This window comes from Erpetoichthys calabaricus, chromosome 11 (assembly GCF_900747795.2).
Source record: "Erpetoichthys calabaricus chromosome 11, fErpCal1.3, whole genome shotgun sequence".
In the NCBI taxonomy this organism is placed as follows: Eukaryota; Metazoa; Chordata; class Cladistia; order Polypteriformes; family Polypteridae; genus Erpetoichthys; species Erpetoichthys calabaricus.
Window position 1 is genome coordinate 77,494,556 of NC_041404.2, and position 26,972 is coordinate 77,521,527.

The 26,972-nt window shown below is 38.4% G+C and overlaps 1 protein-coding gene across 1 annotated transcript in view; it reads left to right on the forward strand.

Moving 5' to 3' along the window:
• LOC114644787 (scavenger receptor cysteine-rich type 1 protein M130) overlaps positions 1–26,972 on the forward strand; it is an 80,907-nt gene that overhangs the window by 25,904 nt on the left and 28,031 nt on the right. Inside the window, exons 3-10 of the mRNA XM_051934306.1 lie at positions 25–345; positions 550–651; positions 1,003–1,206; positions 15,107–15,301; positions 17,043–17,345; positions 21,532–21,810; positions 22,222–22,521; positions 25,273–25,578. Coding sequence (XP_051790266.1) covers positions 25–345; positions 550–651; positions 1,003–1,206; positions 15,107–15,301; positions 17,043–17,345; positions 21,532–21,810; positions 22,222–22,521; positions 25,273–25,578 — 2,010 coding nt within the window. The remainder of the gene's footprint in view (positions 1–24; positions 346–549; positions 652–1,002; positions 1,207–15,106; positions 15,302–17,042; positions 17,346–21,531; positions 21,811–22,221; positions 22,522–25,272; positions 25,579–26,972) is intronic.

A 26,972-nucleotide genomic window follows, 5' to 3' on the forward strand; every position in this document is an offset into this window, starting at 1 on the left:
TGCTTCTTTTATATGTCTTCACAGGGCCTGAAAAACTTCGTTTAAAAAACAGTAACAACCCATGTTCTGGAAGATTAGAGGTATTGTATAATGGCCAGTGGGGACTCGTTTTCCACAGTAAATGGAGGCAAACAAACAGTGAAGTTGTCTGTAGACAGCTGAGATGTGGTAGTGAAGTAACAACACAGTTTGGTCTCAACTTTGATTCTGAATTGCCAAATAAAATCTTTGAATCGGATGTCTTCTGCAATGGTGATGAAGAATCCCTTTCCAGATGCTACAAAAATAACTGGGAAATCAAAACAAATATTTCCATCTTTAATCATGTTAACATAAAGTGCTCAGGTAATATATTCTCTGTTTTTTCTGTTGTTATTGCAGCATCCTTATTATGATATTTGTTAATTTTTTACTAATTATCATTTCTTTTTATATTACATACAATATTGTAGGATCTTTATAAAATGTTTAGACATTTAATCATTGTTCTCTAAATCTCTTATGATTTAAATTACATTAATATAACTAATGTAACTTTGCTTATTACAGAACAAGTGTCCTTAAGTCTTTCTGGTGGTGATCATCCCTGTGAAGGACGAGTGGAGATCACATACAAAGAGAAGAAAGGAATCATTTGTGACAATAATTGGGGTAAGGGGTTGATTAGAATCACTTGAGTGTTAAATTGTTCAAAATACAATAAATATCAGACGTTTACAGAGGAAAATAAATAAATAAATAACATTTAGGTCTTTGTAATGGAAAAGAAATATTTGCTGAATAGATATCATTCAAGGTCTGACTTAAAAGGAGGAAAGGGTTGTGAAGTTGCGGAGAGATTGAGGAAGAGTGTTCCACAGTTTGGGAGCAACCACACTAAATGATGCTGCTCCAACGGTAGCTTCTGTGGCCCTGAATTGGAAGTAGGCAAGTTTGAAAATGTAATATTATGTACATTTGATTTTTTGTGCACAATATTATTTTGGGCATTTTTTATTGCAGGTATAAATGAAGCAAATATTGTATGTAAGGAATTGCAGTGTGGAACTGCAGCATATGCTTACAAAGGTGGAGAATATGGCAAAGGTCCAGATAAGGTTTGGATTAATACATTAAACTGCAGTGGAAATGAAGATTTTATTTGGCATTGTGGCAATAAAGAACAGAAAATATGTCAGTCTAATGATGTCAGTGTGGTTTGCAATGGTAAGATATTAATTGAAATACTAATAGCCAAGTAAATTATAGAGTCCAGAATACTTTTTAGAGATAATAAATAGAAATGATATCAAATACAATGACTTTAGGGTTTCCAAAGTAATTTTGTAAATATATTTTAAAAATCTACAAGTGAAATATTAACTACAACATATTTACTAAAATCACTGGCTTTCATTATGGAACTTTATTTTAAATATTTTTTGAACACTTTTATTTCATACATTTTAGCTTTTGTACATACACTGTATATATTTTATTTAATGAATAATTTGCAAAGCAAATATTTGATAAATGTTCTGCAACTGAGGAGGCCCAGTTTAGGGATAAGTCCTGTCTTTTGCTGTGGTTTCCTGCAACACTAAGCTGGATTGAGCAGACTGAGTAATTGAATAACAGAAAAAGAAAAATGATAGAAATATCATGTATGTTGTAGTAACTACAATTTAATTTTAATACAGTGAAATGATAATCCAGGGAATATTTTTCATAAACCTGCCAGGTATAATTCTGTTAAACTTCCTAAGTGACAAGGTAAGTACTTAGCAATTTACCTCATTTCTTTATAAAAAAAAGTGATGATAAGTATATAAAAGCAGTAATAGATTTACTGAAGCTGGAGCATTGTTAATATTTTTATTTACTTCAGACCCATACACATTTTTAATTAAATATTTTATAGTGGGGGCTGTATGTGTGATGTGTGATAGAGATTTTCTTAGACAGCTGACCCTGTGTGCACGGGCATGAATCTTCTACCATTTCAATAGATTGTACTGACTGCTAAGGATATGTTTGCCGACTGGAGCTGCTATCACAAGTGTAGAACAGGAAAATGCTATATATAAAATATACAAGTTGAAATAACCTCTTCCAAGAGAACTTTGAGACACTAATCGATAACTTAAATTTTACAGACTGTTTCTCTGTGTCTGACCAATCACTCAAACCAAGTCTTTCTGTGAGCAGGCACTTGTTAATATAAACTAGCCGATACCCACCGTAGCATACGGCGGTGTAAGAATAGGAACGGAAAATGGTGAGAAAGGAATTCAGAAATCAAGAAGAAATAAATATTTCTCAAAAGATGCAGTGTGCATATAGAATTTCCGGCTAAGCAGGATTACATGTGAAAGTGATAAATAAATCAGGCTTTCCGAATTTATGTACTATGGCCATGGCATCCTGATAGTTTTGTTGCGTGTATCTTGGACTTCCTGGAAATGTGGACGGTAATATGATCATTTTGCCTACACATATATTGTTATTTTCAGCGTTTCCTTGCAGTGCGTCTGATAGTTCGACGCGCAGATCTTGTTGATGTAATCCGAGATAGTTGAGATGCGCGCCCTCTGTTTTAACATATGCATCTACGACGTACTGTTGGAATAGTTTGCCGCTGGAGTGCAAAATACTAAATGTATCCCTCATTGCTAATCTGTACGCGTAAAATTGGCATTGAGTAAGCCTTATTCGCTTGATGGTTCTTTTATCGGGAACATGTAAATCTTTGTGCCACCCAATGTCTCCGTAAGGGAATAAAAGTGGGTAAACCACAGGATCACAATTCATATTGAGCATGGAAATATGTTTACAGAAGTTGCCTCTGGGATAGATGCAAATGTCCCTTTCGGCAGGCTTTTCACCATCTTCTCTGACGAAATTCACTGCAACATCGGTGTGACTTGTCGGGGCATTGTATCATCGTAAATCCTGCCTAGGGGTTTCCTTGAAAACCATTCGTACAGATGCTGTTGGATTGGACCAACAACATCTGTACGATTGGATTTCATGCATGTGTTTGTATGATTTAGCGAAGGGGTTGATGGTTCTGAGCATGGAATCTAGCTGGAGAAGTACATTTTCGCTGCATGCAGAATTTGCTTTATTTTGTAAGCGTACTTTAGTAGCTTGCACTGTGTCAAAAACATACAACTGTCCATATCCTGGGGCCTCATGCATAACACCGTGCATAAAATTCACACTGTAACATGACATAAGCACAAAAGCCGAAATGTGTTTACGCACAGAAAATATCCAGATGCAGGAATCTGTGCGTTCGCCAACTTCCGCATTCTTCCGCTACATAAATCCCGCTCAGCATGGAAATAAACACACGTGCACGCGCTTGCTGTCCCACCCCAACTCCTCCCAGAATTACGCCTCTTTGAATATACAAATCAATATAAATAGCCCTTAAGCCCAGCGTTCTGTGAAAAGGCAATGGCAAAAGTACGAGGAAAAATAGAAGAATTTCAGCAAATACCAAATGGAGGCAACGAAAAACATACTATTTGTTGGTTTAAACAGTTATATAAGCAACAAAAGGAAGTTGATCGAGTGACATAGCGTGTCGGAGAAACTCGAAAGCTGAAGTTCAAAAAGTCGCACAGTGCCCGAAATAAAAAAGTTGTCACATATCAAAGTTTCGCGTGAAAAGGTGACTCGTAGCCCACTGTCTGAGTGTCATATAAAAGCTTATTAGGGTACAGTGAAAAAAAAAGGCACACAATGTGAAAAAGCACGAAATGTCAACTTTAATCTCGAAATTTCCACTTTAATCACGTAGTTTATTTTGTCATTAAAGTAGAATATCATAAACTTCATCTTAAAATCATTTAATTTACTAGTTTATCAAATCCCATCGTAACTAAAGTAGCATGTTAAATGCTTTGTTGTGTATTTGATCTTATTTGTGCTCTATATGCCTGAATCACTACGTGCTCTTCCTCCGACAGGACACAGAATCCATTACGTTCGTAATATTACAGCTCTCTGAATAATTAAAATACTGAGAAGTATACATGATATCATTTTCATGATGATATGAGTTAAAGCATGTTATTAAACATGGGAACACGGTGGCGCAGTGATTGTTCATGTCTTACAGCAAGATGCTTGCTGCACCATGCGTGACCTTCAATGAAATGCTTTATTACAGAAGTACTGTATTCCTGTTCTTACTTTTCTTTCTCCAAATACCCAATCGCCACACAATCAGCTCTGTAATAGACATTAAGCCATCTGTAAGCTTAGAACGCCGATTCTTCAAAACTTTTAAGGAACATCGAAATATCTTCATAATGTTTAATTATTCTATCCTTCTATCCTTCCAGTGTCACGCCAGCCACAGCATGAATGCAGAGCGAGGTAGGAACAAACCGTGAACGAAACTCAAGCTCGCTAGTGCTGCGGCACCGTGTAGTTAAAGTTTTATCTGTATAATATAATCAACATAAATTGCTGCATTTCATCTTAAAAATGATATCGTCATCATATGTAAATACACGCTTTATAACATGGCTCAGGTTGTGCAATATTATAACTGTATCATAAGTACAATTACCTCACTGTAACTTGCAAGTACAAACAGTTCTACAAGGAGCACTTGATGGACTGATTGAGTGAGTGTATAGTTCTTGGGATGAAACTGTTTGTGAATCACGAGGTCCGAACAGGAAAGGCTGTGAAGCATTGGTCGGATGAGAGCAGTTCAAATAGTGAATGGCTGAGGCAGCGAGTGCTTGATGCTGCATACCGATAATTCTCTTTCCAATCGATGTAGATCTGTGATTCACACTCAGATACAGTGATATAAATACTCCAAGTGGTACAGTGAGAGTAATATGGAAAAAGGTGATCCGCTGTGGCAACCCCTAACAGAAGCAGCTGACAGAAGAAGAAAAAGAAGGTGCAGTGAGAGTAATAACGCTAAAGCAGTTATGGTATTTAGAATAGTTTGACCATTCTGTGGACCATTATATTGTTACAGGTTAATTACAATCAGATGCATTACATTTATGAACGATATGCGGTTAATTTCACTGTATTTGATAAAGCCGCCATCGTGGATGTGGATCTAACAAAGGGTAACCACACAGGAACAGTAGCACTGCTTTGACACTGGGTGCCGCCAGTCTGCAAAACCGAGCGGAGAACTTGCGTACGACAGGGTATGAGGTACCGTGGAAATGTGCGTGGCTTTACGCCAAGTGTAGGTTTTATACATCGCGATTTGAATGTGAAAACGTTCTTATGCAACATTTCTGTGCATACGTACCATTTATACATGAGGCCCCTGGAGAGGTAGAAGTGTTTAGCGTATAGTGGAGAGCTCTGGTGATAAATTTGCCCGTGTATTTTAAAACAGTATGGTCCGTGGCCAAGAGATTGAGTTATCTGTGCACCCATGGAAGCAAACCCTAGAGAAGAGTTGTATTCTCGAATTTGTTCACGATAATTTTTAGCTTCTGATGTTTGCTGTGTAAGAAGCTGTTGTAAAGACACAGGTGTCTCCCGCAAGGGTGGTAAAGCTACTTTACCGTTGTGACAGCACCTTGAGTACTTGTTGGTACTTGTTACGCTCAGCAGGCCAGTATAGTGCATGACATGGAAGATGACGAATAGGAATCAAGAAATGCTGTGTCGGCTGCGTGTGGGCGGGACTGGTTTTGAAGTGGAAGCAGGACCAACCAAAAGAGAAATATTTTCAGTTTAAAATCAAATTCTTATTGTTTCCTTAAGAGGCATTAGCTCTCTGGAAATGTGTTCTTTTCAATTGCAGCGTTTTAATTAACCTGAATTTAAATAATTATAAATTAAAAAGGTTTTATTCCCCCCCAGCATGCAATATGACGGTTACAAGATTACATGAGAAGTATAAGGATAATTTAGCTCACTTTACTGACGGGTTCACGCGGTTTTACAGATGGGAAGCTTATGACAGACTCTATCAAGCATGTGGGGGTCTTGACCTACGCAGTCTGCCATCTTTCGTCGCCACGCTGAAAGGATTTTCTGGACGGAGGTCATAATCTTCCGCCCGTTAGCTTCAAAGTGTGTTGGCCATAGGTCCATCCTTATATACTGGTTGCTCCACGTGCAGGCTCCTTCTCTGGATCCAAACAAGGACAGGAAAGGACTCAAACCCCACCTTCAAAAATACAGGAATAGCACAATGCCTACATGCAGTTCTCATTCTCCCAACAAGGAAAGAGGATTTTGTGCTGACAGAAGACAGAAATATACTAGTCTGTCTTTAGGCTGACTATTCAATTATCCGGTTGTCTTTGGCTCTCTAGTCCTGTGCTTGGCTCGGTAAATCTAAATGCTGATGCTGAGCCCCTGCGTACCATGCTTGGTCTGCCTGTATGAATGAGTCCATAACAGTGGGCAGAGAGAAAAGTGACATCAAACTTAATAACAAAACATATTATAACACTTATTTATGTCTTGGTTATGAGAAATATTTTAATAAAGCATTAATGTAAAAATATGTAAATGAAATAAATGGTAGCAACACACTAGATTAAAGAGAAGTCACAGACACTATGGGCAAACAGATGAACTAATAACTAGAATTAACCAAAGAACTGCATAAAAAAACAACCAGACAATAAAAGCAATAACAGTTTTGAACACCATAGTGGATTTTGTAGGCATGATATAAAAATATATTAATCAACTATTGTATTAAAATAATGCCATAATCTATAATAATGATGCATTCCACACCCGAATAGAGCATCACTAGGACAGATAAAACACGCACATACAGTAGAACCAGCACAGACACTACTGTGGGTACAGGACGCGTACATACACATGCAGCAACACAGAGAGAGAGGAAAATGATAACTCACCATGTGTTGGACTCCCTCAGCATGTACTCAGTATAACTTGTTTAGGATTGTCTACACCTACGTCATTCATAGTGAACAAACTTCACAATTGTAAGTTAATACTAGCAAAGCCCTCTCCCTGCCATAAATGTGAGGTCCTTTTTCAGATAACAGATTGGGAGGCAGGATCTTTTACAGTTTTGTCTGTAATAAACGTTGTGGGAGTGCTTCTATGCACTCTTAAATTATATTATTTTTTTTTAAATGTTTGCCCTCTGAATGAAAACTCCTGGGAATAGGAGTGTGGACCATTACTCTGACTCCAATTTATTTTGGTCAAAAATACAAATTTTATCATTATGATATAAATTAGTTACAGTATAATTGAGTTAGCTTGACTTTATATTGCTTGTATGGTTTTCGTTTATATATCCATAAAAAGAAATACAAAATAGACACTTTTTATCTGTAACTTCAAAGATTAATGCTTTTATACTAACATGTTCTTTTATAATAATACCCCAGGGGCTAAGTATCGATCTTAGAGTGTGTTGTATAAATAATAATTCATATACAACCTCAGAGGCTCAGAGCCATTCTTTGGCTTGTGTTTCAGCATAAAACCTCAGAGGCTAGTTAACTTAATGTATGTTACATGTAATTCAGCACATAACTTTTAAGGAGTACTCACCAAACAGGAATATTCAGAATGCAAAGCTGAGAGGCTATGTTCCAGCTTGTGTTCTTAGTAAAAGAGATATAGAGAGTATAACTTTTTAGCATTAATTGCAATGATAGCAGTCAGATAAACTGACAATTTATACCAAACTCAAAATTATATATATTAACAAAGTATAATACAATAGCTTGCAACATATTGCGTATATAATTGTATACAACACATATTTGCTAAGATTTCTTTACATAAATATATATAGTGTATATTAGAACAATGACGTGAGACCCCTGCACTTTCTTCACATTTTTCAGCCTTATGCTAAAATCTTTTTTAAAATTTTTTCCCCCACCTCGCACCCTCCATAATGCTGGAAAAAATACTGCTCAATTTCGAGGAATTAAACACCATTTCCGCATTATATAAAATCCTATTAGAGTCCCTACCTTTCAAAGATCCAAGAGGACATTGGGAAAAAGATCTCTTAATCAATATATCAGAAAAGGAGTGGAAGGTAGCAAAGCAGAGAATTCACTTGAGCTCCATATGCGCAAAGCATAGAATTATTCAACTAAAAATTATATATCGAGCTCATCTGTCTCGCTTAAAACTGTCCAAAATGTTTCCAGGGCAAGATCCAACCTGCGAACGCTGCAACCAAGCTCCTGCCTCACTGGGTCACATGTTCTGGGTCTGCACCAAATTAACATCATTCTGGACCAAAATTTTTGAGTGCTTTCAAACAGCCTTGGGGTCACAATCCCTCCTAACCCACTAACAGCTGTGTTTGGTGTTCTTCCAGACGGACTTGAAGTGGAAAAGGACAATCAAACGGTGATTGTATTCACTACACTTTTGGCACGCAGACTTATTCTGTTAAATTGGAAGAATCCTAACTCTCCCCTGATAAGTCAGTGGGAAACCGATGTTTTATATTATTTGAGATTGGAAAAAATCAAATTCTCAGTTAGAGGATCTGTACAAAATTTTTTCAAAACCTGGCAGGATCTGATCAATATTATTTTAGAATAAGAGAAATAACTATAACCGCATTTAATTCCCTTCTCCATCTCTTATTTACATATATATTTATTTCTCCCTTTCTTTTGCTTATTGTTGTCTTATTAAAAAGCCCTAAGCAATTCTCCTTTAGCTAAGCTCTCCTTCTCAGGGGTGGGGTTTGATTTGTCTTCAATTTGTTTGGTTATAAATTGATCTATTTGTATGGAATTATTACAATAAAAATTAATTTAAAAAAAAAAAATCTTTTAAATAATTTTTTTCCTTACATCAAGGATCACTCATTGTCCCAGAATGACAAAGCATGAACAGGGCTTTAGAAATTTTTGAAATTCTTTTTAAAAATAAAAAACTGAAAAATAACCCTTTAACACATGTACTAAGACCCTTTACTTTACTCAGCTGAAGCACCCTTGGGAGTGATTATAGTCTGGAGTCTTCTTGAGCATGATGCAACAAATTTCACACACCTGGATTTAGGGTTTTCTGGCATTATTCACTGCAAATTCTATTAAAATCTTTCACGTTGCATGGAGACCACTGGTGGACAGCTATTTTCTGGTTTCTCCAGAGACGTTCAATTTGGTTCAATTCCAGTCACTGAATGGGCAACTCTGTTGTTAACTGGACACTAACAGATGGTTGAAAGGGGTCTAAGGTCTTCAGAAAACAGCATAACGCAGGCTAGGGCCTCCACTAGTCAGCCCAGAAGAGACTCACCCACAGAGCAGCCTGCCCCAGAAATATAACAGCACACTGGAACCTGGCTAGGCCCAAAGTGTGGAAAACTGGCTTAAAAGTTCAATATACTGTAAGTCTAAAGAGTCCCAAAATGTCTCTGAAGGAGGAGAAAACCTAAAAACCAGCTTGTGGCCAAAGGGCAACAAGTATTAGTAGTAAAAGGGAAATATTTTATTAAATAACCACTGTCACAAAACTCACAATGAGACATAGCAAGGTTTGGGGCAGCCACCTGTATAATATGGTATCCTGGCTGCAAATCGTTTTTTAAGTTGATAGCACTGCTGTGCACAAAACTGAGTCCAATACAGAACTGAGGGAATAGGGAAAAGGTGGAGGCTTTTAAAGGGGAAGACAGGATGTGAAGTCAAATGGGTCGGGCTCATGTAGGTCTTCTGTCATTGGTGCGAGCCCTGATGTGACATCACAGGGTCCGGAGCCGGCAAGGTCTCCTTCCATTGGCTCGGTCCCGGAAGTGACGTCAAGAGGACCAGGTGGAATTTCCCGTGAATGGTCTGCAGGCAAGGGAGAAAAAGAGTCAGTGCACTCTGCCACAACCCGGTATGTCTCTGAACTGTCCTTACTCAAGCCCTTTAGCTGCCTCCCATGCGCACATGTGTGACACCACATATTGTCAAAAAAGGTGCTCAAATGGACAATAAGGAGTTTGCTGAAAGGCAAACATCAAGCAAGCAGGTCCCAATCTAGGAAACAGAATTCAATAAACAGAGCAAAATGATTATCCAGCCATACTCCTACAGCGACTTCAATGATTAGCAGCTACAACTCCTGGTAAAAGCAAGAGGGATGCTCAGGAGTGATATCAAGCTGGCCTCGCCTCTTGGGAATCACCCACACAGTTTAAAGAAGTAAGGCACAGTGCAAAGTGCAGTAAATAATAATAGAAATAATAGAATACACACAAAAATATGACACATAACTCCAAAACAATAAAAACATACATTTTGACTGATACATAATAAACTCAGGGACTCTCTCACAGATTCTTCCTGTGTTGTCTTTGCTTTGTGCTTAGTATAATTGTCTTGTTGGTACCTTTGTCTCAGTTTGAGAATGCTCTGGAGTAGGTTTTCATTAAGGACATCTTTGTACTTTGCTCCATTAAGCTTTCCCTCAATTCAGGTATATCCTCCTAGTACCTGCAGTGGTAAAACAACCATTCAGCATGATGCTACCACCACTATGCTTCACTGTTGGAATGGTATTGCACAGTGGATGAGCAGTGCCTAGTTTCTTCCAGACATGATACTAATCTTGGTAATTTATCATACCACAGAATATTGCTTCTCACAGTCCTTTAGGTGACTTTTTACAAACTCCAAGCAGACTTCCATGTGTGTTTTACTGAGGAGAGGCTTCTTCTGGCCACTCTGTCATAAAGCCCAGATCAGTAGAATGTTTCAATGGTGGTTTTCCTTCTGGAAGTTTCTCCCATTTCCACACAGGTTCTCAGAACCTCTACCAGAGTATCCATAGATCGTGTTCTTGGTCATTTTTCCTACCATGACCGTTCTCCCACAATTGCTCAGATTATCCGGATGGCCAACTCTAGGAAGAGTTGTGTTTGCTTCAAACTTCTTTCAATAAAGAATTATGAAGTAAACTGTGCTTTTGGGAACCTTCAATACTGCAGGAATTTTTTTGTAGCCTTCCATAGATCTGTGCCTCAACCCAATCCTTACTCTAAGCTCTGAAGGCAATTCCTTTGACCTCATGGCTTAGTTTTTGCTTTGATACAAATTTTCAACTGTGGGTCCTTACATAGATAGGTATGAGCCTTTCCCAATCATGTCCAATCAATTGAATTGACCACAGGTTGGCACCAAACAAGGTATAGTAGCATCTCAGCAATGATCATTGGTGGACTAAAAAGGAGTATTGCTCAGTTTTGTAAGGGTTGTTGGATAAGATTTCATAGACAGTTCAAGTAAGTGCAGCACAACACAAAGGGAAATAAAAGGCTTGGACTGTTTTGTTTGGCTTCTCCTCATAATAATAATTAATTTAATAATTAATGTAATAATTTTGTCTTGTTTGTCTAATTTTGAATAATTACATTTCCATGTTAGTGATTCTGAATTAGGATGAATGGCTGCATAATTTATTGAAAATTGCATAAAAAAGATGCTTTCTAATAATAAATGGACAAAACAAGTGTAGAGTAAATTTTAAAAAAATGATGTTCCATATATATTTCAAATGATGGTTCTCTGGTTAGTAAAGTCAGTGATTATTTTTATAGCTATTATGAAATAACACAATTAGTGCCACATTTACCATCTTGAAATAAAATATACATACAGTAAATGTGTGTATATGTGTGTGTGTATTGTAAAAAGGCGCTATATAGGTGCCCGACACAGACGCACACCAGAGGCACGTATAAAAATAAAGAAACTTTTTATTTTCTTTACCTGTAGGGCACGTCTTCCCCGTATTCCCCACAGGCACAACACAGTCCCCAGTACAAATACACACAAGCACTCTTCTCCTTTGCACCACCACTCCTTCTTCAAGTGTAGTCCTCCAACTCTGGCCATTGAGTGGTGGTTGCTGGGCCCTTTAATAGTCCACCCAGAAATGCTCCAGGTGGTTGATCTCCGAGTTCCGGCTGCACTTCCGCGTGTGGCAAATACGCTGCCCATATGGGCTCAGGAGATCCAGCTGCAGCACCCCCTGGCGGTGCCTGCGGGACCCAACAGGGCTGCACCCAACTCCAATTCCCATAGAGCCCTGCGGGAAACCAAGGCACCGCTTCAACCCAGGGGGGTGGCCATCTAGCATCCAGGGGGAAGTATTGCACTGTCCAGGGCTGCTCCCCCTGAATATAGAGTGAAGGGGCCTCTGGCTGTCTACCACAGTATATATATATATATATATATATATATATATATACATATATATATATATTTGCAGCTGGAGAGCCACAAAGGGAGAAAAATGAATCACGTATCATAAAGTAATTTTTATTCCTGAGCTTTCAACCCCTGCCAGGGGTCTTCATCAGAGGATAATGCTTAAACTTACAAGAATCAAAAGGCAATATATAGCAAAAAATTATGTGGAGGGTGTGGCTAAGTCAGTGTGATCGGGGGTTGTACAATTTATTTATTATGAACATGTTCTTCTTAAGTTTGCATATGCTGGATTTATGTCCAAGTGTCTGTTGGTGGCGTTCTCATTTGATAGCCAAGATTCAGCCAGCTCTCTGGCACTTTTAGTACTGGCCTTAAATTTAACATTGTCCCAGTTAAATGTATGTCCTGTTGATTTAGTATGTGTATAGTTCAATGAAAGTGAGTCCTTTCTTCTGACGGCGTTGCAATGTTCCTGTATACGTGTTGTGATTCTTGGTGAAGTTTGTCCTATGTATACCGCTGAGCAAGAACTGCATGGAATGCTATAAACTGCGTTTCGTGTTTCTGCTGTCGATTTCTTGTTTTTAGCATTAAAGAGGGCCGTGCGCAAATTGTTTGTGGGTTTGTGTGCTATTCTGACGCCTGACTTGGCCAGGATGCACGCTGTACATTCAGACACCTTGTGGTGATAAGGGAGTGAGTGCCAGGTGGGGTGGGGGTTCTGATTCAAGTCAATTGTTTGCTGAGTTTTTTGCCGTCTTCTGTGTAAGCTCCGATTAATGAATGTTTTTGAGTATCCGTTTGAAGTGAAAAGATGGAAGAGATAGCGTCTCTCATTCATTTTTGTTTCATTCGTATTACAATGGGTGTGGACTCTTCTGAATAGAGTTTTAACACAGCTCCGTTTATGAGATACCTGGCGGTTGCTGGTGAAGTGTAATATCTTGTCTGTGTAGCATTCTTTACGGTAAACACTTGTGGTCAGGGTGGTGTCATTATTTCTTTTGATGTAGATGTCCAGGAAGCTGATGTGTCGGTTCATTTCTTTTTCCATTGTGAATTGGATTGCAGGGAATATTGTGTTGATGTGATTGTAGAATTCATTCAGCTGGTCATTTTTTAGTATGACGAATGTGTCGTCTACATAGCGTATCCAAATTTTGGGTGTAAACTGGGATAGAGCCATGTTTTCAAATCTCTGCATTACCAGTTCTGCTAGAAGTCCTGATAATGGCGATCCCATTGGCATGTCTTCTTTCTGAGTGTAGTATTTGCCGTTGAAATGAAAGTGAGTTCAAACTTAAGAAGAACATGTTCATAATAAATAAACTGTGCACCCCCACCTCCTGATTACACTGACATAGCCACCTCCCACCCACCGCCACCCCCTCCATGTAATTTTTTGCTATATATTGCCTTTTGATTCTTGTAAGTCTAAGCATTACCCTCTGATGAAGACCCATGGTAGGGGTTGAAAGCTCAGGAATAAAAACTACTTTATGATACGTGATTCATTTTTCTCCCTTTGTGGATCTCCAGCTGCAAATATGCAAACCGTATCACAGACCTTCTCTTCCATATATATATATATATATATATATATATATATATATATATATATATATATATATATATATATATACATATATATATGTATATATATATATAGTAGCAGTAGAGGCGTGGAGCCACCTCTAACACCCTCAGGTACCACTCCAGACACTGGATAAAAGTCCAAGACTTCTTTATTTTATAATTAAATAGTGCACAAAGCACCCTCCACTCCACACTCATAAACTACAATAAACTCTTTTCAAATCACTAACAATACCAATCCTCCTCGCCCAGACACTTCGGCACCCTACCTCCCAGCTCAGCTCAATGTCTGGGCTTTCCCACAATCCTTTTATACACCCTGACCCGGAGGTGTTCCTGCCCAATCAGTCCACAGTTCCTTTTCCCTTCCGGGTCAGGGTAAACAGTCCTTTTCTTCAACCCGGGAGCACGTCGTTTCTTCCTGTCACGTGACCGTGACGTACTCCTGGGTTATAGGGCGCATAAGAGTCCACAAGCCCCCCTACAGCGACTCCCGGTGGCCCCCCAGGTATCCAGCAGGGCTGTGTATAAAAACTACATAGTCCATGAGGCCCTGCTGGAACTTGGGGCACGTCCACGCTGCTGGGAGAGCTCCTCCTGGCGGCCTGGGGGTGAGGGCCGGAGTAAAAAGCCGGCAATCCTTCACAATATATATATATATATACTGCTCAAAAATAGCATCAAGTTAATGAAACTTTTGGGATATTGATCTGGTCATTTAAGTAGCAGAGGGAGTTGTTAATCAGTTTCAGCTGCTTTGGTGTTAATGAAATTAACAACAGGTGCACTAGAGGGGCAACAATGAGACGACCCCCAAAACAGGAATGGTTTAACAGGTGGAGGCCACTTACATTTTACCCTCCTCATCTTTTCTGTTTTTCACTAGTTTTACATTTGGCTACGGTCAGTGTCACTACTAGTAGCATGAGGCGATACCTGGACACTACAGAGGTTGCACAGGTAGTCCAACTTCTCCAGGATGGCACGTCAATACGTGTCATTGCCAGAAGGTTTGCTGTGTCTCCCAGCACAGTCTCAAGGGCATGGAGGAGATTCAGGGAGACAGGCAGTTACTGTAGAAGAGCTGGACAGGGCCGTAGAAGGTCCTTAACCCATCAGCAGGACTGGGATCTGCTCCTTTGGGCAAGGAGGAACATTTGAAATATAAATGGAACATCATTTTTTAAAATTTGATATTTACATATATATATATATATATATATATATATATATATATATATATATATATATATATATATATATATATATATATATATATATAAACAGAACAAAAATGATCATTTAATTAAATGTCATAAACAGAAAAACATAAAATGTTATGTCTTAAATATCAGGCATGACGAAGGTGATGTTGGATGGGGATAACACAAACTGTACTGGGACACTGACAGTTTTGGAAGATGGTAAATGGAAGCCATTGAGTACTGCTAAGTACACCTTTAAAGATCAATCTACTAATTGTTCACAGAAGAAATGTAAGGTTGTAAGTAAGAACAGCAGCTTGGAGTCTGTCAGTCTTACATGCTCAGGTAAGTAATATAAGAAAAATAATAAAAGCATTTGATGAATATTGGCCTACAGTTGTGTGTCAGATCCTATTGATTTATGATCAGAAGTTTACAGGGTCATTATAATTTGATCAGTAGCCTCTCACTAGCTGGTTTATGAAAGGTGTTTTGAAAAATCAGAATAAATAATATTATATTATCATCATGAAATTCAAAAATGTTATTCAAAATTGATGTTCCCACCACTGTTGAGTGGTAGCATCGCTGCCTCATAGTAAGGAGACCTGGGTTTGCTTCCCGGGTCCTCCCTGCATGGAGTTTGCATGTTCTCCCCATGTCTGTGTGGGTTTCCTCCGGGTGCTCCGGTTTCCTCCCACAGTCCAAAGACATGCAGGTTAGGTGCATTGGCGATCCAAAATTGTCCCTAGTGCGATGGGCTGGCACCCTGCCCGTGATTTATTCCTGCCTTATGCCCTGTGCTGGCTGGGATTGGCTCCAGCAAACCCCCTTGACCCTGTGTTAGGATATAGCGGGTTGGTAAATGACTGACTGACTGACCACTGTTGAGAAAAGAAAGTTTTGAGTTTGTGCACAGTTCACAGTCATGATTGTCACTCTGTCTGTACATTACAAAGAACAGGTATGGGCTATACAAGGGTGGATATTTCAGATTGAATCTTAAAATTATCTTCAAACTTTGCTGAAGTGGAAGCATTTGTGGAACATCCCTTTCAGCCACAGAAAGAGTGGGAAGAATCTCAACGAACAGGGCTTGGTTGGGGTGGCAACCTATATCTAAGAACAGGATGTTTCCATAAATTTCAGTGTTTTGGGGTTGTTCAATAAGTAAAGGTACAGATTTCTTATAATTACATAATAAGGCAGTTTTGTTTGACATTATAATTGCTGTAATAATAATATTGGATTATTTCTAGGTATGTTATTTAAACCTTTTGTGTGTTTTTGCCTTATTTTTGATTGAAAGCAGTGAGTCAACTGTCCTGCTGTCTGTGACAGCTTTGGCTACAAGACAAACACTCCTTCTCCACTTATCTTATATTGTGTTCTCTTGTACACCTCATCCTGCATCATGTGATGTCATCAATGCATTACCTCTGGGAAGTGCTTTTAATATATGTACCTGTATGTATTTTTACAATAACTGAGGGATAATTAGTTAGAATTGTTTACTAGCTCTAGGTAAAAGTGAAAAGCTTTTAAGGGCCAAAAAAAAAAATAAACAAGTTGGGCCACAATGATGCACCTTCCTCAGTGGTCTTCCACTACTGATTCCATATTGTTCTTGTATCTATTATGTATCTTGGACTTGTCAGAAGAGGTGGGTTTAGGCTGTCTGGGATGAGGTCAGTATTCTTCTTCTAGGTCACAGTCTTCTTGGCTGTGGGTGGAAAACAAAAACAGGTAACCCTTCCATGATGTACCCCCTAATTCAGTCTATGCAAAAGGGGCTCACTTGAAAGTATGTAAGAAACCTCTTTATATTCCCTTAATACTGTCATCAAGTAACATTAATGGACAAGAACCTTAGCAGTGGAGCACATGGGAATTACTGAATATTATTTCATTTAATAATGTTTAATAATATTCTACTGAGAACTTAATATAAGATAATATAGTAAACAAAAGAAGACTCTAGAGAGTGAAAGTAAATTGTATGAATAATTCTGAAATACAGTACCTTTTAAACACATATCTTAAGGAGCACCTGTACTATTTCTCATTTTTCTTTCTTTCTTGTTAGAAAAATTGAAAGTGTCTTTATGGAATGAACGGGACACTACCAAGGAGTGCTATGGCACAGTTTATGCATCGACCAATCATACAACAATGCCAGTTTGTTCCAACAAATGGGACGAACTTGATGCAAAAGTAGTTTGTAAGGAGCTTGAATGTGGCACGGTTATTTCTTTTGGCCTAGCCCTAAGAGAGGAAAATGGAATACGTGACTACTTTCGCTGCACTGGCAATGAGTCAGGTCTGTGGGAGTGTGGTTCCCAGCCTGCACCGAAAGAGCCTTGCAGACCAGCCACTGTGGTGTGCAAAGGTAAATACTGATTCACCACTGTAGTTCTGGCAAACCTATAGGTATAGTGGTAAATAAATGAATATATCTAATGTAGTGGCTGTGTGATATCAATTCCAAAGCAAAGGACATCAATTAAATATCTAAGGAGGTCTTGATGTCGCAGAGGTGGTGGTATGGTCACTATTTGAGGCTCAACAAAAGGATTGCAGGTTATCCTTCTTCTTTAACCCATGTTATTGACATTCCATGCTAAAAATATAATGGCTTTGTCCACATTTGAAAATTTTATAAGCATGCAGACACTTCAGAGGTTACCAGCCATGGCTTATTAAGCAACCAAACTTTATTTGAAGCTAATGGTTTAGATGCAGCTCTTTAAGTAATTAGAGGGTTCTGTCAATGGGAACCACATACAAGTTATTTTGTAAATGTTTTGTAGAACTAAGAAAAATGTTCAAAAGTAGAAATAATGTACAAGGAACAATAATGTTATTTAAAAATGTATTATTATTTCAAAATATAAAAATGCTAATGAAATGTGAGAGATTCATTTATTAACTGTAATTACAATTAAGTGTCAGAAAAATCCCATTACCAAAGTTAATACTTGCTCTACAGATACAGCCAAAATTATTGGTACTCTTTCGACAGTATATAAAAAAAATCACCATTTTCTGTGAAGTCAGTTTAAACTGACACCCAGCTGAATGGGCAGCCAACATTTTTTATTCTATATTTCATAGAGCAAGTAATTTTCTTTTGGACTTGAATTATTTTGAAAATTAAAAAAAATGAAAATGGCATGGGAAACATTATTGGAGTACCTAACCTAATATTTTGTAGTACATGTTTTTGGGACAATAACTGCATTTCAATTTCTTTCTGTAGCTCTGAATGAGACTTCTGCACCTCTCAACTGGCAATTGGGCCCGTTCCTCTTGACCATAGTGCTCCAGTTCTCTCATCTTTGATGGGTTTCTTCTCTCAACTGCAGATTTCAGAACATTTCAGTGTCTCCCTAATGCCCCAGCCAGATTGTTATCCTACTGGAGGACCTATGACCTGCAACTAACAACTAACACAGAACTGTCAGAAAGTTTTTCCCACTGTCACTTTCGAGATGAAAAAAGCAAACCACAGACTGTGCCGCTGGGTAAACATTTCACAAATACGAACATGAGAACACATGATGGTAAAGTCAGAGCAATGCCTTGAATGTGAACGCATTTTTAGGGCAGTTTTGTTCAGTACTCTTCACTTGTAACCTCCAGAACCTAAGTGAACTGCAGGACAAATGCCACATTTTATATTTTTAGCCAAAAAGTATTTTTAATTTGGTTAGTTTTTAGTATTTATTTTTTGTTATGTAAAACACATGTGTTAAAATGTTTATACAAATATAAAATAAAAAATAAATGAGCTATATAAATGGGCATATAAAATAAAAAATATATGGGCTATCACTTGGAATGATCATCCATGCTCTGTTTTGTAGCATGGTAATATATCAAATGTACAGTCTCATAAAAGTGATCCACTAGACACCTGCTCTGATCATGCCCTGCCCACTACACTTTTTGTTTTAAATGCTTTTATTTAGGTTTGATTGGACAGGCTTATAATCATGCAATTGAAGTAGAGGATGGAGGGTTTTGGAAAGTGTGTTGTTGCGACTGTCTGTCAATGAAAACCTGAGCTTTTCCTGTTAGTAGGCCTTTTTTTTTCTTGCACATGCAAAGACCATTGTTCATTTAGGACCCTCACCTGTGTCACCCTAATGGTAGATCCGACCATGACTCTATTACATGGATGTCACTTTTAAGTAGGCTGTTTTATGCACTACTTTGAAATAAATATTTTGAAGTCACTTTGCAAAGGGCTAGGGTATATGTATATATTTATTGTAATTCAATTGATTTCTTGGAGAACAGCAAGTGAATTGTCCATTCTACTTTAGCCACTCTAACTAGACAAAGAAGTTCCTAGTCCTATATAAACATACTGCAGATATGAAGGACAGCTAACAAGTAGTAAATTATTCTATAGACTGTGGAATGTTAATAGGAAAGTTAGAATAATAGCAATATGTATGAGTATACATATGTATAAAAGTATTATATATATATATACAGAGAGAGAGAGAGAGAAAGATAGTTATGTACATTATAGTAATATATATAGTTATAGAAGACAGGGGTTGGATGGCACCATAGCCAGGATAGATGGTTCCTTACCTGGCCTTGGAGCCATGAAACTGAAGTGGATGAACTCAAAACAAAAAAAAAAGGTCGGCGTGGTGGCTCTGAGGCTAAGGATCTGTGCTGGTATCCAGAAGGTTGCTGGTTCGAATCCCTGTCAATGCCAAAAAGAAATCCTACTCTGCTGGGCCCTTGAGCAAGGCCCTTAAAGCTTCAATTGCTCCAGGGGTGCTGTACAATGACTGACCCTGCGCTCTGACCCCAAGGGGTATGCGAAAACTAACAAATTCCTAATACAAGAAATTGTATAAGGCGAAATAAAGAACAAAAAAAAAAAAAAAACAGGCATTCTGACCAGGTTGGTTAGTGCCTTATTTCCCAGTCATAAGGCAATTACAAGGGAAGAACAGAGGGAGACTGCCTCCCAGGGCTGTGTGTTTCCCCATTACAAAGGGTGGCAGTATTCCTCTGGTATGGCCCCTGTTTGGACACCCGCAATGCTGCATGGGAGTTGTAGTTTTGCTGGACAGCTCTTTTGGGATGCTCAGGTACTGCTAGGCAGACCTGTTGGGAGCAGACTCCCCTGTTATGGAGAGATTCCACCAGAAGTTCTTCTAAGTGCCAATCCTTTTGCAACAGAAGTACTCTAAGTTTCATGTTGAAAAGCAGCAACTCTGCCTCATCCGAAAGTCAGAGTTGGGAGGAGGTGGACAAGGTTTGCTCAGAGGACAGTGGAGGTGGAAAGGGAAAGAAAGGGAATTGTGACTGATTTACCAGGTGATCAAAACCTGTAAAAGGTATTTTGTTCCTTAAAATGATCTTTTCTTGAAACTGTGTGGTTTGGTTGTGTCATACATATATATATATGTATGTGTGTGTGTGTAAATATATATATATATATATATATATATATATTGTAATAGATAGCCCGGCCACAGACAGATACAACACCACAATGTCGACCACACACACGTTTAATTACAACACACTATATACAATATTTACAAATTGCTCAGACTTTGGTCCTCCACTCCTGTCTCGCAAGCTCCGTCCTCTTCCACCCGACTCCGGCTCCCCAAATGGAGTGAGGCGGCCCCTTTTACCCTGCGCCAGATGTTCTACAAGTGCACGATGATGAATTTCTGGCCGCACTCCCTAGTGTGGTGGAAGTGCTGCCCTTGCATCCGGAAGCACTCCGGCATACACTATCCCTGGTCCAGCAGCACTTCCTGGTGTGGCAGAAGTTCTTTCCTCCAGGGCCCTAGGACTGTCCAGATGTCCAGGGAAGAGAAGTGCCGCTCTCCCGGTCCATCCTTCCTCCAGGCATCCCGGTGGGGCAGGGTTCCTGGCCGTCTATCACAATATATATAAATAAATAATTTTCTTAATTATTTACCCCCTAATTAATCTCAAAAGATGGCACCTATGTTAACTACAATACATCATTTATGTCTCTTAACTTTTAAGGTGTTCCAATAATTTTGTCCATGCCATTTTCATTTTATTTTTAAAACAATATGTTAAGTCCTGAATCAAAAGCAAAAAGTCTGCTGTATGGAATATGAAATAAAGAATGGGAGATGCTAATTACTTTTGTCCGTTTCAACTTTTTTCACAGAAAATTGTGATTCCTCTGTAAATAGTAGTAGGGTACCAATATTTTAGCCCTTTCTGTACTATAAGAATGCAGCAACATGGAAGTTACTCATTCACTGTGGAGGCAACTTATGCAGCAGATTGCTGCTTTTTTCCTCGAAATTAACACTAGGATTTAAAATCTGGTTGTAACATGGCCCAGGTTTTAATCAATAAACAAACCTTGACACCAGTTGTGTAGGAACACCTAGGTTGGGCTAATCAGACTTTCACCATTTCATCTACAGTAGGTTAGGATCCAGCTCCCAGCAATCCTGAGTTGAATACATGACTTCATAAAAATGTAATGCTAAATGTATACAGAAGTGTCTACAAAGAGTGACTAGATTCAGTTTTTATTTCTCATACAGAAAGTGTGAAGTTACGCTTTGCTAAAGGAGATGCCTGGACATGTGCTGGAAGAATAGAGGTGTCTGTGAAGGGTAACTGGGAATCAGTATGTAACGATAAGCTTAATCTTATTAAGCTGTGCAAAACACTGGAATGTGGCAATGAAATTAAAAAAAAGGATGTATTTGGAAAAGGTGCAAGAACAAATCAGGATATCTGTACCTTTATACCAGAGCTGTGTGAAAAAGACCCGAAGATGTTGTACAATAGCGATGAAGACATTGGCATCATTTGTCAAAGTAAGGCTATTATGTCTTATTAGTTTTATGTTGTGTAAAAGATTTAAGATTTACACACAAAGTCTTTTCTCTGTCATGGTTCAGACACTTCATTGGTAAATGGATGTATAGCCAGAGAAAATGGTAAGTGTGCGTAATCTACATTTATTAATTTCTTGGGAAAAATCTTGTGCCCCTGCAATTTATTGAATAATTTGTTTTACATTTGATTTAAGTTAGGAGCATTCAAATTGTAACTTTTATTTTTTGCCACATATACAAGGATGGCTATACCTTATTGCTTGTTCAACTAAATGTAAAAACTACTCAGTCATTATTCTTTTTCATAATATGTCATTTAAAGTTAACTTACATGCAATAAAACAGCTACTATATTTTATATACTAACTATTTTTCTGAAATCAAATATAGAGCACAAGAGGCTACAACTGTCTGAAGGCAACAGCTCTTGCTCTGGCCTTGTTGAGATCTTTCAGGATGACAAATGGAAAAGACTGAAAGGAGATCTATGGGACCTTTCAGCTGCCACAGCTGTATGTCGGCAGCTGCAATGTGGAACAGCCCTGAGTATAGAAAGAAAGGAAGAAAATAGCACAGTGCCATTCTGGAATGAGACCTTCAGATGTACTTCTAATGAAAAATCTTTATTTGATTGTCAAGTAATACAAAATCATCTTAAACAAAATATGTCTGCTTCAGTGACATGTTCAGGTATGACAATTTATTTGTATTATATGATCAAGGGCATTATTAAAAGAATAGACAGAGAGAGAGAGGTTGGGAGCATGCGCTGGTTACAGCGCGTTGCTACACCAACCACATGGCGAACCACCTGGATTGAGATCCAAGTGCAGCCATGCAACAGGTGACACCTCAGCACCACACTGGAACAGTGTGAGGGTTTTTAAAAGAAGGATCATTAAGAAAAAGGCTACCCTATCTTTAATTCTTTAACATGTGTGGTATTCACACCCTAGAAAACATAAAAAATATCTCAGAATGAATGTCAGAGAATTAGGACCTGAACCCTGTTTCTTGTTATAAAGGGCTTAAGGTAAGGCATATGTTCCAGCACAATGTCAACATTTTTTTGCAATATTTTTGTTAATCTGTTTGTCTCTGTACAAATCTGTCCCTGCTACCTCACAAGTCAACATCCATAAAGTTGTTTCAGTGGTTCAGGTCAGGTTGGTGCTTTCCTTTGCTCCTTCCTTCCCTCCCTCAGGTTAGATGTGTGGATTAGGCAGAGAACTGTTATCCTTCTGGTTTACGACCTCTCCCTATAATGTGTCTCCTTTAATGGAGTTCATATAAAGATGTAAAAACTTATTACTACACCACAAAACGAAAATTAATCTGTCAAGTTGTGTTTTTCTTTAATTATATTTTTTTATCATCCTGTTAACGGTCAGAACGTTTCCGTTGTGCTCTGTAAATGCAACCAACAATTTTATCATTCTGCTCCATAAAAGCAATCGACAGTTTTATCATGAAATATCCATAGTATCATTTGTTTGTCATTTAATGTTTGTTTTTGTTAAAATCTTGCGGTCTTGTATATATGTTATCATCCAGTTGACGCTGGATGCTCCGTAATAGCAACCAACAGTTTTATCATGAAAAATCCGTAGTATTATTTGTTTTTCATTTAATATTTGTTTTTCTTAACTATATTTTCATCTTGCATTATTCTTATTCTGCGGTGGGTTGGCACCCTGCCCGGGATTGGTTCCTGCCTTGTGCCCTGTGTTGGCTGGGATTGGCTCCAGCAGACCCCCGTGACCCTGTGTTCGGATTCAGCGGGTTGGAAAATGGCTGGATGGAGGTTATGTTGCAAAACTGTTTTCCACAAGTGAAATGCTTAAAACAAAATATAAGCAACTGTGGAAAACAGAGGCATTCCGGCCACCCCAACTCCGGCACAGACAGGCAGAGGCACGAGTTCCAACACAGCATCTGTTTATTTATAAGTGAGGAAGTGCTTTTCCCTCACTCCCCATAATAGCACAGTACAACAGAGCACCAAATAAGCAGTCCCTACTGCTCTTCTTTTCCTCTCCTTTCTGCCTTCATTCCTCCACGGTCAAGCTTCATCTCTCTTCCTCCTGACTCTGGCTCTTCGAATGGAGTGAGGCGGTTCCTTTTATGTTACAGCTGGGAGTGCTCCAGATGACACATCAGGATTAACTAGAACTACTCCCAGGTGTAAATAAAACCCAAAGTAGGGTTCTACAGCTCCCTCTCACGCCCCCTACAGAACAGGTCTGTGCCAAACTCCAACTCCCAGCATGTCCTTTGGGAATCCATGGTGCCAGAGCTACCCTGGAGGGCTGTCCTCTAGCGTCCTTGGGAAGGTAGTGCCTTGTGGATGCTCTCTCCCCCGGTCCTTCCATCTAGCTGGCATCCCAGCTGGGTAACAAAACCTAACAGCTATCAGTTAGACAGAAATTCAACAAATAAGAGAGTCTTCAAACGCTTCCTGAACCCATTGAGGGAGTTATGAATGGAGATGTGTTGCTCTTTCCACAAGTCAGGAGCTACACATGAAAAGAATCTGAACTGAGAACAATCCTAATCATTCACATCTGTCATGCAACCCATTTTTCATGGAAAGAACCAAACGCACATGGCACACCCCTACTGCTTTTCATTCTATGAATCCTATAGAACATAAGACAGCTATTTATAGAATGGATGTCTGAACATAACCTCTTACATGGGTGGTGACTAATTCTTTTGTACAGTGAGCTTTTTTAATACTATTATTTTTTATTTAATTTTAATATCTAATTAATAATCACCTGAAGGAACTACTGATATCGGAACACTTTTTTTGTTTATCATTACTGAAAGGAAGGAGTATACTAACGCTTCCACTTTCTTGCCTTCTTGTAAATAAGCTTTTTTTTATATACTGATAAGAGAAACACAATGACAACAATAAACAGCTGGGGTATATCAGACTTGTAACCCTGTATAATTGAATTGCAAAGCAAAAGAAAACCATGCAATAATTTCAGAAATATTACTGACGTGAGCTCAGAATAGAACTTACAAAAATGGCAGAGCTTCCAGAGTTCAGTCCTTCTGGCAGGAAGAGGCAGATCCAGCTGGACAGACGCCGGAAATTACATCAGACATATTACTGCTATCATTCATCCAGTTTGCAGAGGGAGGAAGAAAAAAAGGCATCCCCTTTAGCAGTGGTAGAACTGCAATCACTAGAACTCTTCAGCTGTCCCCTATGTGCATGCACATGACATGTATTTTTTACAGAAAGTAAGATTAGAAAAACATTATAATGGAGTAAATTATGACAGGCTTTTGAAGTCATTTTAAAAATACCATATTCGTTAAATAACTAATCTTTTGAATGTGTTCTGTTGATTGTAAACAAATTTCTTTTGAATTATGGCCACATATTCATGTTCCCTAATTTTGTTATATACATTTATGTTGTAGGTACAGTGTCAGTGAGACTTGATGGAACAATGAGTAACTGCTACGGATATGTGGAGGTGTGCTTTGGATCAACTTGTCACCCTCTTTGTTCAGACAGCTGGAGTAAAGCAGAAAGTCAAGTGATATGTCGAGAACTGAAATGTGGTGATCCAGTAGAGGTGAACACATACACAGAAACTGCCCAAAAGGGGCAATCTTTGAAATCTGTCCACTGTAACGGCGATGAGAGGTTTTTTGGTCATTGTCTCTTTATGGATAATGCTACAAAATGCCAAAAAAATAATAAGGCATATGTAGTTTGCACAGGTAATAGTAGTACTGGTGAGACCTTTTACTATAATGTATGTTATTGGTAAATACTAGTTTTTATAGTCAATATAAAAAATGTATTAATTAAGTGCATGGAAAAGAAAATAAGCTGATCAGAAGTTGTAATGATACTCAGTCATGTTTAAAGTGTTGAAATATATCTTAATGTCCAAACTAAGGGAATTGCATTCCCTCCCATGCATTTTTTAAAGCTTGCATTTTAGTAGCTGTTTTACTGCAATAATGCCCATCTATCATGGCTTATGCTAAAGCTAATTTTAAAATAAGCACTATGAAAGCTTCTCTTAACAGCAGAATAAAACTCACATATTGTAACTGTATCCTGTGTACCTGTGTTAATGGAGAAATGGAGCTCAGAAGAATGTTTAAGCACAGTAAAGATGTTGCAAGGACTTCTTAACATTAATTCCTGATTACGATATCATCGTTGGCTAATGTCAAATGATGCATAAAATTATACCTTACTATAATTAATTGGACTGTTTACCTGTGATCAGCAGTTTGAAGTAGTTTGATAAGGATCTAAATTATTACCTTTAACTTTTGTTTTAAGTAAATGTCACAGAAGCTAAATGATACCAGCGCCAAGTCTTAGTAAAACTGGTGTTGTAGCAAACAATCCTTATACAGTACACTTTCTTGGTTATTCAGTGAGGTTCTATTACATTGTCGCACAACTTTAGAAATCATTCCTGCAAAGTCACAATCATCACATTTCCAATGGAGTTAAAAACTGAACACGCTAGTCCGCAGAGTGAGAAAATGGTTCACTAGGTCTTGAAGCAAAACCTTTACATTAACCGTTTAACCCTAACCACAATCCTAACCCTTAATACTTCTTGCATCAGAATGTATTTTAAAACAAGCTCACTAATTGGATATGCTTATATTGCACATAATTAAAAATAGCTCTGCTATCTATAAAGTAGAAAAGTGCACTTTTAGTTTACCAAGAGGTTAAAAGTGGATCTTTTTCATTTTTCTTGTCATTGGCCGCACACTGAAAAACCCAGCCACAGGAGATGCACAAACCAGTGTGTTTCTTCGTGCTGGTCCCAAGCCTGGATAAATGGAAAGGGTTATGTCAGGAAGGGCATCCGATGTAAAATTTAGCCAAATCAATATGCGGACAACAATACAAATTTCCATACTGGATTGGTCGAGCCCCGGGTTAACAACGACCACCACCAGTACCGTTAGCTGGCGGAAATTGGGCTACTGTTGGCTGAAGGAGAAGAAGAGGGGGGAGACGTGTCCAGAGACAGGAGGAGAGGAGGAAAGTAAAGTAAAGTAAAGGGTAAAGTAAAGGGTAGGAACTTTGAATGTTGGCAGTATGACTGGTAAGGGGAGAGAGTTAGCCGATATGATGG